At 34.1% G+C, this 18,486-nt stretch overlaps 2 protein-coding genes across 2 annotated transcripts in view; one reads left to right on the plus strand and one right to left on the minus strand.

The window, feature by feature from the left end:
• LOC101215874 (disease resistance protein At4g27190-like) overlaps positions 1–13,722 on the plus strand; it is a 31,874-nt gene extending 18,152 nt beyond the window's left edge. Inside the window, 2 exon segments of the mRNA XM_031886204.1 lie at positions 12,369–12,913; positions 12,915–13,722. Of these exon segments, the coding sequence (XP_031742064.1) occupies positions 12,369–12,913; positions 12,915–13,722 (1,353 nt within the window).
• A 3,415-nt stretch (positions 13,723–17,137) lies between these two features.
• Positions 17,138–17,725, minus strand: LOC116404039 (secreted RxLR effector protein 161-like). The gene has a single exon (XM_031886210.1). The coding sequence runs from the start codon at positions 17,723–17,725 to the stop codon at positions 17,138–17,140; it is 588 nt and encodes a 195-aa protein (XP_031742070.1).
• Between the last annotated feature and the right edge of the window lie 761 nt (positions 17,726–18,486).

Consider the following 18,486-nt stretch of genomic DNA (forward strand, 5'->3'; position numbering starts at 1 on the left):
TAACGACTTAGAAGCCCACTTTTAACAATCTCCCAATCCTATTGAGATTTATGTGACCAAGTCTTAAGTGCCATAAATAGGCATTAGAAGAAACTTTTTGTCTTTTATTCTGAGTTTCAGCTGTTCTGAATATTTCAGTATTTAAGACAAAATTTGCTCTAGTTGGTCTTAACTTATATAAGTTGTCTTCAAGTATAGCAGAACAAACTAGAATACCTTTATAGAAAACGAACGCTTCATTAATTTCAAAAGATATTCTATACATTTGTTCCAAAATACAAGAGATAGATATTAAATTTCTTTTCATTTGAGGTACATATAAGACATTCTTAAGTATGACATATCTATCTCTAAAAAAAACTTTAAATCTCCCACTGCTGAAGCTGAGACCATCTCTCCTGTTCCAACCTTGAGAGTGATCTCGCCTTCTGAAAGCTTTTTCCAAGAACTATTTTCCTGAAATGAGAAGCAAATATGGTTAGTGGCTCCTGAATCTAGTATCCAGGTACAATTTTCATATTCCACTAAACATGTTTCTACAACTAGTAAATCATATTTACCTTGTGTTTCCTTCTCTGCCTTTTTTTCTGCAAGGTATTTTGGGCAGTTTCTTAACCAGTGCCCGTTTTGGCCACAATGGTAACACTTACCTTTTTCTGCACTTTCTTACCCTTGTTCTGTTTGGGAGTCTTTCCCTTTCCCTTCTTTTTTATTTGAGCATTAGGTTTTGAGGGTCCAGCTTTGGTTTTAGAGGACGATCCTCTTATAAATTTTCTTTTTGTGGTAGCAACATTTGCTTCCACTTGTTTTCCTTTACCCATAGTAGGTTTTGGAATCGCTGGAGTTCATTCAGAAGGGTTGTCAAGTTAAATTCTATCTTGTTCAAAGACGCATTCGTTTGGAATGGAATGAAGCTCTTCGGAAGAGACTCTAAGATAAAACTAACTTGATTAACCTCTTCGATGGGACCACCATTCACTTCAGCGATGTTGAAGTGCATCATCATGTCCAGAACATGTTCTCTAACAGAGGTCCCTTCCTTCATACGCTTAGTGTAAATGTATTTGACTGCCTCGTGTCTTAAGGACCATTCTGGTTGCCCAAACATTCCCCTTAATGAATCCATAATCTCTTTAGCCGTGGCTAAGGATTCATGTTTCTTTGCCAATACATCAGACATGCTGGCAAGAATGTAGACACGGGCTTTTTCATTAGCTTTTATCCATCGATCATATGCATCCCGACTAGTTCGGTTAGCATTAGAGGCAGGGTTTTGAGGACATTCCTCAGTTAAGACAAATCTTAAATCGTCAACCACTAGTATTGTGTTAAGATTTGATTTCCAAGCCGCATAATTATCGCCATTAAGTTTTTCGGAAGCTAAAAGTTGAACTATTGAGCTATTCATGCTGAAAACAACATATTCTTTTTAGGAAAAAACTATAATCATAAAAAATATCCAATCTAATTTAGCAATTACTAATAATGTACCCTTTCATTATTTGTATTTTGCAACAATATTTCAAAGGTTTAGAACAACCTTCTCCGAAGGGTAGTTGATTATTCCTCCTTTGAACCAAGACAATCTTGACTAGATGCTATCTCTAGAATAACTCTTTATTCTTTATAGCACTTAGTTATCGCTACTTTAGTCAAGAATATACTAACAACTTAGTAATTCTTGTAAGTGTTACCCACCATTTTCAGATTTCATAGATTAGAATCATTTATGAAAACTAATCTAAGAAATCCTATCCAGTTTGGAGTTCGCGGTGTTCCGAATCCTATAATACAACCCTCCGAAGGGAACGTCGCTCCAGGGCAGACAAGCAGGCATATTATAGAAATCTCACGGTGCGACCTAATGGAAGAGACCGTGGGATGTGCTGCCACAAATCCCTCACCCACTTACTATGAACTACTTCCCCTATTCACCTTGATTTTGATCCATGCAAACACTCTCCGAAGGGAGGCCGCTCCTATGCACGGCACAAAGCCCTGCATGGACCTCACGGTGTGAACTCTTAGGGACACTAGAGCTAAAATACATTATTTTTCTCTAGTTGAAGTGTTCTAGAGAAAAAAATAGGGTAATCCAAGCTTCAAGATTTATATTTAGGCTAACTTAAACAAATCTTAAGTCTAGATAAAACATCCAAGTATAACCATTATACAGGATTTTAACCTATGATGTCTAGGTGAAAAACCATTTTTATTACCTCACACCTCTCACGAATGCTCATAAAACTAGGTTAACTAGGCTCAAGAACTGATTACGATCTCCAGGTAGGAGGTGTTCCGTAAACCGTCAACTTAAGAACCTCCAACCTTAGTCATCTTATCTGACTTGTTGACAAGATTGAACCAGGTGAGCCTTTTGTAACCAGTTTTACAAGATATCGACCTATTTCTATGAAAAATGGAAGATATGTTTAACCTAAGTGAGCATGCATTTAATCTTTGTTATTGATTTTAAAAGTCTAATTTATTTTATAACACTTATAAAAACTTTTTAAACTTAATCAATCATTTTATCAATATATAAACGTATAAAACAATCAATTAATATGGATTTTAATTTATTTAACTTTAATTAAATCATATTTAATTAAATTAAATCAAACAATAAATATAATTAATTTGATTAAATCATATTTAATCAAGAATAACTTAATTTATTAAATAATTAATTAATCATATTAATTAATTTCCATATTAATCAATTAACATGCATACAATACAATATAACCTTTATATCATACATTTTAATGCATGAACATGTTAACCTATGGTGGGATTTTAAATCTATATGACATTCAAAATGCACATACAAATTTAAAGTAATTTAATCATACATCACATGCATAAATAAAAAAAACACCCTAAAATGGACTGATTTTTGGCTCCTAAATTAAGCTAAGTACTAAATTATTACATAATTAATTTGGTGTAGTACAGAACCACTCCCAAAAACTTCGAACCGGCTGAAAAACCAACCGAAACCGCTTGAACCGGCCCAAAAACCAAATTTATTGGCTTGAACGGCCCAGGCGCACACGGGTCGGCGAAGGCAGGCGCGCGGCGAGGCGGGCGCGCGGCGCAGGGGCGCGCGGCGCGTGCGGGTCGCGAAGCGGGTCAAGGCGGGTTTTCGGTCTGTGACCTTCTTTTCTTCATTTTTTTCAATTCTCTCACCGGTTGAACCAATTACAGCCTAGCTTCAACTCTAATGACTTTTTTTATTTTTTTAAAAATTACAAACACTTTGCAACAATAAAAATAAGCCATTAACAAGGCTAATTACAATAATTAGAACAAAAACACTTAATCTAGAGCCAAAATCATAATATATCCATTTTAGTTCAAACCAAAATTTATCTAATAAATATGAACCCACCACATGCAATTGGGTAAAAATGAAGCATGCTCTGATACCACATGATAGAACTAAGTCATGCACAGCGGAAAAAGAATCGAATTTCTACCCTAATTGCCACAATTAACATGTAACCATAAACTAATCAAATTAGGGTTTTAAGAAGTATTACCTTTGAAGCTTTCAAAAGGTTTGATGTCTTCTTACCAATTCTACCCGAGACCACCACTAGTACTCAACTGCTATCCTCTAGACAAAGAACCGGGTTGTGGGACCCAATTTTGGTGTAGAAAATAATGGAGATAAAATGAGATTGGAAGTTTTTTTTTTCTTTTGTTGAGATGATGAAAATGATAAAAGAGGCAAAAGTCCTTCAACATTTGAAAACACCTCTATTTATAGCCTAATTGCATGCAAAAATGCATGCAATTCATTTGCCAAATCTCAACACCTAATGTTCCACTAACAATTAGTGGAACTTAGTGGGCTAGGTGTCTATATCTCATATAGCCACATATCCCACTAAGAGTTAGTGGGATTATCCAACAAAATGTTGGATTTTCCCACTAACTTAGTCCAAGGGTAAAATGGTCATTAGATATTTCTAGTCAAAAGTCAAAAGTCAATATTTTGACTTTTTACCATTTTGTCCGTCTTGACTAATTCCAACCTCCCGAGCATGAATCCGCATTCATTTTTCCAAAATTCAAATCACATTTGAATATAAGGCCGGTCAAAGTTTGACTTTTCAAAGTCAAAAGTCAACATTTTGACTTTTTACTATTTTTGACCAATTCCGAGCTTCTTAGTATGAATCCGCATTCATACTTATAGTATGTAAAACATAAAGCTCTATTTCTAATTAGAAGACGACGACTATATCACTGTATTTGTCGGTTTCCCTTTCTTCTCCCAATTCGAACAATTCGACTTATTTCATCACACTGTTCTAAGTTTAATCCATATGAGCTAGCAGAGGAACCTAATGGACCTATAGATCATGGGCTCCAACGATTCAAGATTAACTAGCTAAACTCTTTTAAACCGAGTTAATCAACATTCGTTAACTAACGGGTCATTCCACTAAAGTCCCGTAGTTGCACTCCCCTCACTATAGATATATTTGTGTCCATTTGATAAAACCATAATCAGTAAGTTAATCCTTCACAGGTTGCTCGTAACCTTGGCTGGGTCAAAATACCGTTTTACCCCAAGATTACATCTTGCTCCTTAAGTCCCACTAATCCACTATTGAACAATTGGTTTAAGGTTCAACCTATAAACTTAATCCCTCTCGGGCCAATGAGAGGGTGGGGCCCCTTGTTCAAGACTTGGATTCAGTGCTTAAGAGAGCAACCTATCTACTAACCCTAAAGCGGGTAGGAGTGAATTCCATCTTGTACCCTATGTTCCCAGCTATCCACCCGATCTTACCCCTGAAATGGGAGGCTTATTGGGCCAACGCTGATGAGCTGCCCTCACCTATGCAGATCTAAGGATAATCTCGTGTGAACAGGAGTTCATAGTTAACTCAGGATTAAGACTAAGTTACCTAGGTCATCAATAATTGAGATAGTCAGTTTTAAACAGTAAACGGTGTTATAACGTAAAAAAGACTAATTCATGGTTCAGTCTTATGTAAACATTTTACATAGGATGCCCCCACTTTCATGTCTCTACATGAACGATTAGGATCACCTCGTTTGCACTACAAAGTGGGCCGCATCCATAGTTTCTCTAAATAAGGCGCCCAACCTTTATTTCATATACTATAGACTATTTAGGCTATATACTCGAACTTGATCCACGTTTATGTTTACACATAAAGTTCAAGTTTATTCAAAAAATAGCCTTGGAACTTGATTTATTGGATTTAAGATTATAATATTTAATTTCTCAATAACAACTTTATTGAACAGAATATGATTTACAAACTACGAGTTTTAGGACAAAAAATTCCAACAGTATGAAGTCGAATATTCTGCAAAGAAAGTAAGGAAATCGGTGTTCTGGTCTAACACAAGTACGAGTAAAAATACTATAAGGATGAAGTGTATCGCTTACATACCCTATTATTTGGAGGAATGTCGATGATGAAATGAAAAAACAAGATTCATTAAAATGAATGAGAAAATGATCTTATTTTATTTTTAAAAAATGTTGTGCCTCAGAGGAGTTGAATCTGTTCGATGTAACGAACTGAATCTATTAGTAGAAACATCAATACAAATTATGCAGCAAAGTATATATAGGGTTGTAAATGCAAACAAAATAAGCATACAACATCAACACATAAAAATCAAACAGTCATACAACATCGACACAAAAAATATATATCAAACAATCATACAACATCAACATCAACATCAACATCCCTTAAAATGGCTATGGATAGTAAACATGAGATGACATGAAAGAAATCATGAAAAGTATGAAATGGCAGTGGATAAGGTTTTATGTATAAGAAGGTATATCCTTCAAATAATGAAGAAATTCATGACCCATAATATGCCTTAAACATAACAGATCGGAATTGAACAGTAAGGACAGACATGCACATTCTTGTTAACATAGATATGACAAAAGAAAAAAGAAGGACAAATGGAACTTCAAAAGAATAAAAGAAAATGAATTTACCTACCAAATGAAGAAAGAACAGAGGAGGAAGCAAGGAAAACAACACATAATAAAATACAACAAATGAAGTGCTATATATAGAGGGATAGATGGTCAAGTATGCCTTTATTGACCCATACCAAAAAAATAAAAGAAGGGAACCTCTTTAAATGACAGAAGTGTACAGAAAAGAGGAGGACATAGTCAAAACCTACCACATTAAGACAAAGATAAGCTATGAATAGACAAATGCATAACCAAGGAAAATGATTGAACACAGACAGTGCAATGTTATGGATTGATGAGATTTGCTTACAAATAAAGAGAATAAAACAGAACAGACAGTTGCTTGCAAATAAAGAGAGCAGACTTCACAGCAACTCAACATCATAAGGCATCTTAATTGCAAGTAAACTGAAACTGTAAACATAGTTACTCAAATGTCAAATGTCAAAAGAAATAAATATGACAACATATTTCTTAGTGTCAAAAGAAATAAATATGACAACATATTTCTTAGGGCACCAATTAAAAAACATGCCTGAAAATGCAGTGTTCAGATTGCTAAACATCGTAGCAACAAGAAATTCAAACAAACAAAACTAATCAAAAACATGAAAAACAAGGACAACATTGTAGTTTCAGACGGGGATGGCCAAAAATGAAAAAATATGGAAGGACATTGAAGTAAGAAACAAAACTACTTACGAATAATTTTCCAGACAAGCACATAAACAAAAGTAATTACAAATAATTATGAATTCAAAGAAACAAAACTAATCAAAAACATGGAAAATAAACAACATTGTAGTTTCAAAGAGGATGCCCAAAAATGAAAAAACATGAACGTAAATTGAAGTAAGAAACAAAACTACTTCAAATAATTTTTCAGAGAAGCACATAAACAAAAGTAATTACGAATAATTATGAATTTAAACAAACAAAACTAATCAGAAACATGAAAAACAAACAACAACATTGCAGTTTCAAACAGGGATGACCGAATATGAAAAATTGGAAGTAAATTGAAGAAAAAAACAAAAACAATTACAAATAATTATTCAGACAAGTACATAAACAGAATTAATCACAAATAATTATTCAGACAATACATAAGTGTAATCCTTATCATCAGCTTCGATAGAAACTCAAAATCCAACCACTTACCTCCAACCCTACCTTGCTCAAACATCCCAATTGCAGAAGATGATAGTAACGATAGTGTAGGAAGTGTCCAAATCAGAGAGAAAAAAATACTCGATCGGCAAATGGGAGTCCAAGCGGCAAGGGGAAGTGGAAGGGGAAAACTGAGTCGGAATTGCATGTTCACCAAGAAGAGTGGTGAACATGCAAGCGATTGAGTTTCGGAGGTAAAGTGCAAAACTCGGTCGTTCAACAAAATCAAAAGGGATACCCATTTGTTTCGGAGGCAACGCTGTGAGCGAAGCCTTCAACGAAACTTGGGAGACGACGAGTAGGAGAGAAACAAAATTAAGAAATTTTAATCTGTTTTTAAACTTTTAAAAATGGTTCAAAAGTTCTATAAGTTAGTTTTGTATGAAAACTATTAAAATTTTGTTTCAAAAGTATCCTCCAACTATTCAAAATTTTCATAAACACTCTTAAACTTATAAAAAATTCAAAAATACTTTCATTTATCTAATTTTTAAACAAAATTTCTTATCCCTCAAAATAAAAATCAAAACTTTAAGTTAAAACTATAGTTTTAAATTTTCATCCATATGTAGGCATTTCTATCGATATTTTCACATTTTCATGTGTTTGATATTGATAGTAATGAAGCAATATTTCCATTACACCATAGAAAAATGCACAAATCACAACAAATAAACATAAAAATAACACTAATATAAAATATAAATAATAGACATGTTTACTTATTTGAAAATAATAAAATATTTATTTACTAATTTAAAATTATTATTTTTTAATTATTGTTTTTATAATAATTTTTCAAAAATATCTATCGAAATCAAAATTTATGTAATATCAAGACTTCAATATATCAGTCAACATTCATATCTTAAACATGATTTAAACCATACAATTTTACAAAATTTCACGAAGTTTTCTCGTTAAAACAATTACTAGTCAAATAAAAAACATCTCACGTTGAGAGATCTATCAGACTATCACTATATGTTAATAGTCATATACATTTTGTTATTTGACAATGGTACAACAATAACTATTGAGAAGGGTTATGTTTGTGATCTATGATTATGGGTTAATAGTCAGATAAAAATAAAACTATAGTTTTAATTTAAAATTTTTATTTTTATTTTATAAATTGGTGCAAAATTTGGAGATTATCTTTTAACTTTTTTTTTTTTTTTGAAGCATAAGGGTATTATATTTTTTAAAACTTTTTAATAGTTGAGGGTTATTTTTTAGGAAAATTGCATAGGATGACATTTTGAGAATATAATATAACAATTATAGCACATTGTTTTAGAATTTTGCAAATATGGTAAAATTTTTACTTCTTCATCTTAAATTTGACATTATTTCTAAACTACCATTCAATAACTTATTTTTCTTCCTCTTTTTAATGTCCTACTCATTATTTATTTATGCTCCCACTTTTTAAGGCCCTAATTACTTGTTTATTCTTATACTAGAAAAATTATTTATTCTTTCTGTCTTCATCTTAATTTTAAAATATCAATAGTACATTAGTTTTAATATGAATAATATAATATAATGGTTGTTGATTGGAGTAATTTAACTTTATTTGTGATTTTTTTTTACTTTCTTTATGTGTATTTTGAGTTGAATTTGATTCCAAATGATTTTCTTTTATTTTTTTATATTAATTTTTTTGTTTTACTCTGTCTCAGTTTCGTATGATAGTATTGTAGTATACTTATATTATATGTATTAGTTGGTTAATATACTTACTACGTGGTTTTCATTTTTTCAAATTTTATGTAGTTTATTAGAGTATTATTAAGTATATGAATGATGTAATTCAATATATCATTATCAAGTATATCAACAATATATTGTTAAAACATATCAGTAAAGTGAATCATTAACAAGTATATGAATCGAGTTTACAAGTGTATATCGATAGCATATCAAGTGTATAAGTAGGACTTCAAGCATATCAAGTTCATTTAATCAATCAATTGTATAAGTGGATAATACTAAATGTATATGCAATGTATCAGGTGTATCAAACATATATTAGCATGTTTCGGTATCGAGTGTATCAAAGAGTATCAGGTGCATCAAGTGTATCAATCAAATGTATCAGGTGTATCAAGAAGTATTAGGTGTATCAATGGGTGTATTAGTGATAGAACTAAGTCATGCACAGCGGAAAAAGAATCGAATTTCTACCCTAATTGCCACAATTAACATGTAACCATAAACTAATCAAATTAGGGTTTTAAGAAGTATTACCTTTGAAGCTTTCAAAAGTTTGATGTCTTCTTACCAATTCTACCCGAGACCACCACTAGTACTCAACTGCTATCCTCTAGACAAAGAACCGGGTTGTGGAACCCAATTTTGGTGTAGAAAGTAATGGAGATAAAATGAGATTGGAAGCTTTCTTTTTTCTTTTGTTGAGATGATGAAAATGATAAAAGAGGCAAAAGTCCTTCAACATTTGAAAACATCTCTATTTATAGCCTAATTACATGCAAAAATGCATGCAATTCAATTGCCAAATCTCAACACCTAATATTCCACTAACAATTAGTGGAACTTAGTGGGCTAGGTGTCTATATCTCATATAGCCACATATCCCACTAAGAGTTAGTGGGATTATCCAACAAATATTGGATTTTCCCACTAACTTAGTCCAAGGGTAAAATGGTCATTAGATTTTTCTAGTCAAAAGTCAAACTTTGACTTTTCTAAGTCAAAAGTCAATATTTTGACTTTTTACCATTTTGTCCGTACTTGACTAATTCCAACCTCCCGAGCATGAATCCGCATTCATTTTTCCAAATTCAAATCACATTTGAATATAAGGCCGTCAAAGTTTGACTTTTCAAAGTCAAAAGTCAACATTTTGACTTTTTACTATTTTTGACCAATTCCGAGCTTCTTAGTATGAATCCGCATTCATACTTATAGTATGTAAAACATAAAGCTCTATTTCTAATTAGAAGACCGACAATTATATCACTGTATATGTCGGTTTTCCTTTCTTCTCTCTATTCGAACAATTCGACTTATTTCATCACACTGTTCTAAGTTTAATCCATATGAGCTAGCAGAGGAACCTAATGGACCTATAGATCATGGGCTCCAACGATTCAAGATTAACTAGCTAAACTTTTTAAACCGAGTTAATCAACATTCGTTAACTAACGGGTCATTCCACTAAAGTCCCGTAGTTGCACTCCCCTCACTATAGATATATTTGTGTCCATTTGATAAAACCATAATCAGTAAGTTAATCCTTCACAGGTTGCTCGTAACCTTGGCTGGGTCAAAATACCGTTTTACCCCCAAGATTACATCTTGCTCCTTAAGTCCCACTAATCCACTATTGAACAATTGGTTTAAGGTTCAACCTATAAACTTAATCCCTCTCGGGCCAATGAGAGGGTGGGGCCCCTTGTTCAAGACTTGGATTCAGTGCTTAAGAGAGCAACCTATCTACTAACCCTAAAGCGGGTAGGAGTGAATTCCATCTTGTACCCTATGTTCCCAGCTATCCACCCGATCTTACCCCTGAAATGGGAGGCTTATTGGGCCAACGCTGATGAGCTGCCCTCACCTATGCAGATCTAAGGATAATCTCGTATGAACAGGAGTTCATAGTTAACTCAGGATTAAGACTAAGTTACCTAGGTCATCAATAATTGAGATAGTCAGTTTTAAACAGTAAACGGTGTTATAACGTAAAAATGACTAATTCATGGTTCAGTCTTATGTAAACATTTTACATAGGATGCCCCCACTTTCATGTCTCTACATGAACGATTAGGATCACATCGTTTGTACTACAAAGTGGGCCGCATCCATAGTCTCTCAAAATAAGGCGCCCAACCTTTATTTCATATACTATAGACTATTTAGGCTATATACTCGAACTTGATCCACGTTTATGTTTACACATAAAGTTCAAGTTTATTCAAAAAATAGCCTTGGAACTTTGATTTATTGGATTTAAGATTATAATATTTAATTTCTCAATAACAACTTTATTGAATAGAATATGATTTACAAACTACGAGTTTTAGGACAAAAAATTCCAACAATTAGGTGTATCAAGGGGTGTATTAGTTGTATGAGACGTGTATAAGGTGTATCAAACGTATATTAGTAACGAGGACATTTGTGATATTTTAGCTTTTGATGTGTGGGTTGGGCTTCGTTTTTGCCATTTTTGCAAATAATAAAATGTGTGGTATGAACTTAATAATTACAATTTATTCGGCCATTTTTACAAAGTATCCCTATTTTTTAAACAAAACTTAAGGTTTAGTGGGATTAAATTAATTTAATTATGTATTTTATTATTTATTTAATAAAAAAGTTAAATAATTTGAGTTAGTCGTGCGTCTTCTCTCCCCTCAGTTTCTCGCCGCCATCCGCTCCCTCCTCAGTAGCCGTACGTCTCCTGTCTCCCTCCGACGGCCATTCTAGCAGGTTGGTACGCTAAAATTATTTACTCTGCAAAAAGTAAACTTCAATGTTTGATGTATGTGTAAAGCTTAATAATATGAATTAAACATGATATTTGAAGCTCTCAAATGAAACTTGACAATTATTGTCTTCTAATAATACATTGGACATTGTAATAATATAGTGGACATGCCATGATGCCAAATTTTTCGAAATCCCAACCCAATCCTTAGTTTTTAAATATATTTTTCTTTAAAATTTTAAGGGCATATCGAAATTTTGAAACATCAAATTTAAAGGTACTTCTTTTTTTAAAAAAAAAATATTAACGTTAGGAATATTTTAGGTAGTTTCGGCAACAAAGTTTCATTCCATTTGACCATGTCCAAATCTACAGGGAGAGGAGAATTTGAAGGGGGGAAAAAATGGCGGATGCTGTAGTTGGTAGTAGTAGTTGAGTACACAATTAAACCCATTTTACACCAACTTGATTACCTGTTCCACTACAAGCAAAATACCCATTTTACACCAACTTGATTACCTGTTCCACTACAAGCAAAATATTAAGGAAGTTGAAAAGAAAGTTGAAGCTCTTGGGACTGTTAAGGACAGTGTCCAAATTTTGGTCAGTCAGGATAAAGGCAAAAGGGAATGCAGTTTTTGATGGAGTTTCTAAATGGTTGACAATTGTAAAGGATGTATTGGAGATAGCACAACAAAATGAAAACCCCTCATGCTTTAATTTTGTTGAACGATATCAATTATCCAGAAAAGCAAAAAAGAGGTGGAAAATATTATTGAACTCATAAATGAAGGAAATGGATTTAACAAAGATAATGTTGGTTATCCCGTACCTTCTCCCGATACTAATTCTCCCACTCTCCCTACCGATTATCAAATTATCGCGTCAAGAACTTCAATAGTAGAAGAAATAAAAGAGGCACTTGCAAACCCTAATGTCGACACAGTTGGAGTATGTGGTATGGGTGGTGTTGGAAAAACTGCTTTATTGAATGAAGTTAAGAAGTTAGTGTTGGAAAAGAATTTGTTTGATCGAGTGATTCAAGTGGAAGTTGGTGAATCCAAAAGTGTATTCAATATTCAAGAACAAATTAAAGATGAGTTAAATATGGAATTGAATATAGAATGTGAGGAGGTAAGAGCATGTCGCCTACGAACTCATATTGCCGAGAGGAAAGAGAATATGTTGTTTATGTTGGATGATATATGGAAGGAACACGATGTTGAAAAAGAGTTTGGAATTCCTTGTCATTCAGAATCAAGAAAAGAAGGATGTAAGATACTTATGACAAGTTAAACATGTATTAAACAATGAAATGAACACAGAAAAGACATTTGAGGTGAATTCTCTTACCAACGAAGAGTCTAGGAACTTTTTCGTGACAATAGTTGGTGAGTCTTCGTGTGTTGAAGATGGACATAATATACAACAAATAGCAGAGGATGTGGTAAAAGAATGTGGAGGGTTACCACTTGCACTTAAAATTCTAGGAAAAGCATTGAAGGGAAAAAGAGTACAGATATGGAAGGATGCGTTAAAGTCATTGAAAAATCCTGTTACAGTGACTATTTCAGGAGTGAGTGAGCAATTGTATTCTTGTCTCCAATTCAGTTACGATTCAACAGAAGATGAAGCAGAGCAAGTATTACTTCTATGTAGTGTATTTCCAGATGATTACAAGATTGAAGTGAAGGATTTGCAGATGTATGCAATGGGTATGGGATTGGTAAAGCACATAAATACTTGGGAAGATGCAGGGAATAGAGTAATCAAGTTGGTTGATGATCTTAAATCTTGCTATTTGCTTCAAGATGAGCAGTCCAAGAAAGGATCAGATGATTGTGTTCAAATGCATGATGTGGTCCACGATTTTGCGAAATACGTTGCATCAAAGAAAGATAAGATGACGTCCTTGACGTATAGGAGTGGGCAAAGGCTGGAATACTGGCAAGAAGAAGATGATGATATGCATGAATCTTATAAAGCAATTTATGCAGATTGTGCGAAATATTGTGTATACCTTCCCCCAAAAGTTGGAGTTTCCGAACCTTCAATTGTTAATATTAACAAATCGTGGATCATCATCCATCGGGGAGGGTAATAAAATTCGAATTCCTACTGCATTTTTTGAAAGAATGAAAGCGCTTCGAGTTTTGTCTGTGGAAACTATGAGTATAAGTTTTGAACCATCAAGTTGGGCATCAATTAACAACCTTGAAGCATTATATGGTTGTCAGATTGTGGAGTTATTGATATTGATTGCATTAGTCAAAGTATTAAAGCAATTGAAAATTTTGAAGATGTGGAAAAATGTGAGATTAGAGAGTGGGGTATATGTATGTGAGAATTGATAAAACTAAAGGTGCTACACGTGTTGAAATGCGACGACTTTAATCCGTCGGAGTTTCCTCCAAACATCATTGAAAGTATGACACAACTGGAAGAGTTGAAATTTGATGGCTTCAAAATGAATGAACTTTCCGAATTGAACCGTCTGACACGCCTTTTCAGTTTAGAGTTAAGGATTCAGAATGTTGAGATCTTGTTAAACGAACTGAGTGTAGAAAAAGCAGAAAAGTTGGAAGAATTTAGTTTTTGTGTTGGTAATGTTGATGTGTACTTCACAAGGAAGGAGAGATACACACCAAGCTTGGGGCTCGGTATAAACTCATCCATTCATTCAATTGGTGGAGTACTCCAAATAGTGTTGCAAAAATGTGAGATTTTAGTTGTAAAAGATTCGGTGGGTTTTACAAACCTTCTTTGCAATAATAACCATACTGTTCCATATGGAAATTATAATTGGTATCCCCGTTTGAAGGAACTTCAAATCTACATTCACAATAATCAAAATCAATACTTAGACATGCCACGTGGGATTGAAAATAACCCATGCATCTTGATCTTCAGGTAAAACTAATTACGGATAACATATATATCATTTCTTTCGTTTTTTAAATTAAAACACCAAATTTATATAATTAATTTCTAAAATGCAATTCGCAGGTTTCATTTCCTCAGTTGATGGATTTAATATTGGAGGAGAGAACAATTTGAAGACGTTATGGCGTAATAATGGATTACCTGCAAATTCCTTATTGCACACTCCAATATATGTACATTTCAAGTTGCAACAAATTAACATACGTATTTCCATCACATATGCTTACGTTACTTGTTTTCTTAAATACATTAGAAGTACATCATTGTAAGTTAGTAGAAAGGATATTTGAAATTGAAGAATGGAGTGGTAGTGGTGGTGCAGGTGATGTAAACCAAGTACTAGTCCCTTCACGATCTTACACCTATCTTTTCTACCAAACTTAAAGCATGTTTGGAATACCGATCCAAATCCCACAACTTCAGACCTTCTTCCCCAATGTAAAGAAAGTGGAGATTACAAAGTGTCCGACGCTTAAAACTCTTTTTCCACCTTCCTTCATCACCCATATGAAGGAAACTGAAAGATTAAACGCATCTCAACAAAACCAAATATTTTCAAACGATGAAGCTTCCACTTGGTGTCCCATGAGGTAATGCATCTTTTTCAATGACATTTTACTAGGTTATATTTCTAAATATTTTTGTTATCTTTTTTTTTTTTTTTGCTATAAAATATAGACCACTTAAAATTTCACATTCTAACATTTTTCTTCTGTCACAAGTCAATAAATAAATAACTTTTAACAATTTTCTTCTCCGTTACAAGTCAATATATAAATAATTTTTAAGATTTTTCTTCTTTGTTACGAGTTAATATATAAATCTTATTCAAATTTATGGTGCAATCTAATTTGCATCTACTTCGTTCACTTCAAAGTCCTTAATTTCCACCGCACACCTTACATAACTTAACTTAACTTCTCTTATGTGCAAACATGTGGATCTGCAACTTCACTAGAGTGGATTTTCATCATCTCCAACAATTGAAACCATGTTATAGCGTCTGACAGCCTTTAATGAACCTAATCTATTAGGACAATCTCCTTCACGTGTGTCTATAAAGTCAACACATTTCCATCAAACCTTTCTCCCCGCCAACTCTTTCTTCTTCTTCCATTTGCTAGCTACCAGTCTTGAACCCTCCTGCGAAGATCCTTCTCTCTTCAATATTTCTTTCTTTTGACAAAAATCTACTAGTAACCTCATCAAAGGCTAATGCTTCTCTCTTGTACTTCAAGATTTTCGTATGTCCATAGAAAGAAAGGAACTGGTCAAATAAGTTGGTGTGCCTTATTTTCATCTTCTACCATCACTTCTATCACCTCCAACTCAGAAAAACTTTCACAACAAGTTGAGATTTTTGTCCCTTCAACCATTCACAACATATGGAAAATGCTCATTTGGTTGGGTAAAGTCGATTTTATATCTTTTTTTTTACCTCATACATTTGATACGAAAACTCTAGGAATTTGAAAATTAGAAACCTAATCGGTGAACTCCTAATATCAAATCACTAAAGTCTGCCAATCAATTTGACAATAATCCAAAGGAAATTGTTGATCAAATTTACCTAAATGCTCAAAGCACACAAATTAAACCCTAGATAAAAGTTTTAAAGTCCGATGATGAATCTAAAAACCTCGTTCCAAATTCAATATGCCAAAAACTACTTTTGTAACCTAATGGTCTAGCTCAATTAGCCTCCAATCTAAAACCCCAATTCAACGAGATCAAATAATTACAAAATTAGCCCTACTCAACTTTTATTAAAAAGGATAAATCTAGAAAAATACTAAAATGACATCAAAATTATTAAATAACATAAAAACTAGTAATGTGATGTGTCTCGGCTGTTCATATCATACATTACTTCAAGCTTCCTACGTTTGCAAAAACATTTTTAGCCAAGTTTAGCATGATTGAACTTCCAACTCTCAGATTTGTTACCTCCGAATCTCCATCGCTCGTGCTAGATTGTTGGTTTTACAACAAAGGATCTGTAAAATCTCACGCACTCTTCTTGAAGAAAGCAAAGATAAATACTTTGTAAGATATATTATCAAGAGGGAGAGAAAATTATATGGAACTTCTTACCTTTATTCAATTTGATGACTAATATTTATAGTCTAAAAGGAAGCAAAAATTAGTAACCACTAACTTAGTGCTTGCTAAAACTTTGGACATGATTAAAAACAAATAACCAAAAACAATAAATAGAAAAATAACTTAATTCTTCCACCTATTTAGGAAGATCATGGCAAATTAATAGCCCACACTACCCCTAATTCTGACATGATTCTAAGTTACGAACACCAAGTAGTTGACGCATAGCAGCTAACTTTACTCTCGTCAATGCTTTAGTCAGAACATCGGCTCGTTGTTCTCCAGTGTTGACAAATTCAACGATAATTTGTCCATTCTCGACACACTCTCGAATGAAATGAAAACGTGTATCTATGTGCTTGCTGCGACCATGAAATACGGGATTCTTCATGAGAGCTATGCGGATTTGTTGTCCACAAATAATGTTACCGGCCTTGGCTCCATTCCGACTATCTCGCTAACAAGGCATCTTAACCACAATGCTTGGCAAGCTGCGGTAGTGGCTGCAATGAACTCGCTTCGCAAGATGAGAGTGCCACCGTCTTTTGCTTTTGCGAATTCCATGAAACCAAGCTTTCGTTTAAGTAGAATGTCATTCCACTTGTGCTTTTCCTCCCGTCGAGATCACCGGCTAAATCACTGTCAGAGTAACCGAATATATTGAATTCTCTGGGACCTTTCGTATAAGTGAGCCCAAAATGAATCGTCCCTCTCAAATACCTAAGTATTTGCTTGACCACCTTGTAATGCATGGTTGTAGGCCTTTCCATATACCTACTCGCCATCCCAACAGCATATGAAAGATCTGGCCTTGTGTTCAGTAAGTATCTAAGACAACCAACGATGCTTCTGTACTCCGTAGCATCAATTGGTGCTCCTTCCGTGTCTTTGTGAAGTTGTGCCTTGGGTTCCATCGGGTACTTTGTGGCATTGCAATCAGCCATTCCAAACTGGGACAAAATTCTTTTGGCATAAGTTGGTTGTTTGAGCAGGATTCGACCCTTCTGTTGTTCAACTTCAATTCCTAAGTAGTAAGAGAGAAGGCCTAAGTCGCTCATTTCAAATTTGCCATCATTTATTGCTTGAACTTATTGACCTTTTCAGTGCTACTTCCTGTTACAATGAGATCGTCAACATACACTCCAACAAGAACACATTCCTCTTCTTCTCTTCTTGTGTAGACTGCTTGCTCTTGAGTGCATTTTCTAAAACCAAGATCTTTGAGACTCCTATCAAGTCGAATGTTCCAAGCTCGTGGAGCTTGCCTCAATCCGTAGAGAGCCTTTGACAATCTATACACCTTGTGTTTTTCATTTGGAACCTCAAAACCCTCCGGTTGAGTAACATATACTTCCTCTTCCAATTCTCCATTGAGAAATGCCGACTTCACATCTAGATGGTGTACCTCCCAACTTTGGTTTGCAGCGAGTGCAAGAATGACTCGAATGGTGTCAAGTCTTGCAACCGGTGCAAAAACTTCTTCAAAGTCAATGCCTTGTCTTTGTACATAGCCTTTAGCAACCAATCTTGCTTTGTGCTTGACAACTTCTCCATTAGGGTCTTTCTTCAATTTGAACACCCATTTTAACCAATGGGTTTGTGTCCTAGTGGAAGCTCGGTCAGACTCCATGTGTTGTTTTTCTCAATGGATTTTAATTCGTTCTCCATTGCTTCGTACCAGCGACCCTCTGTAACAGCTTCTTGGTAACAAGTCGGTTCTTCGGACACTACCATCATCACCTCATTCTCTTGTTCATCACCACCTACAACTTCCTCTGTGTTGGCGTAGATGTCACTGAGAGATCTTAGACGGACCGGT

Source organism: Cucumis sativus, chromosome 1, assembly GCF_000004075.3.
Source record: "Cucumis sativus cultivar 9930 chromosome 1, Cucumber_9930_V3, whole genome shotgun sequence".
In the NCBI taxonomy this organism is placed as follows: Eukaryota; Viridiplantae; Streptophyta; class Magnoliopsida; order Cucurbitales; family Cucurbitaceae; genus Cucumis; species Cucumis sativus.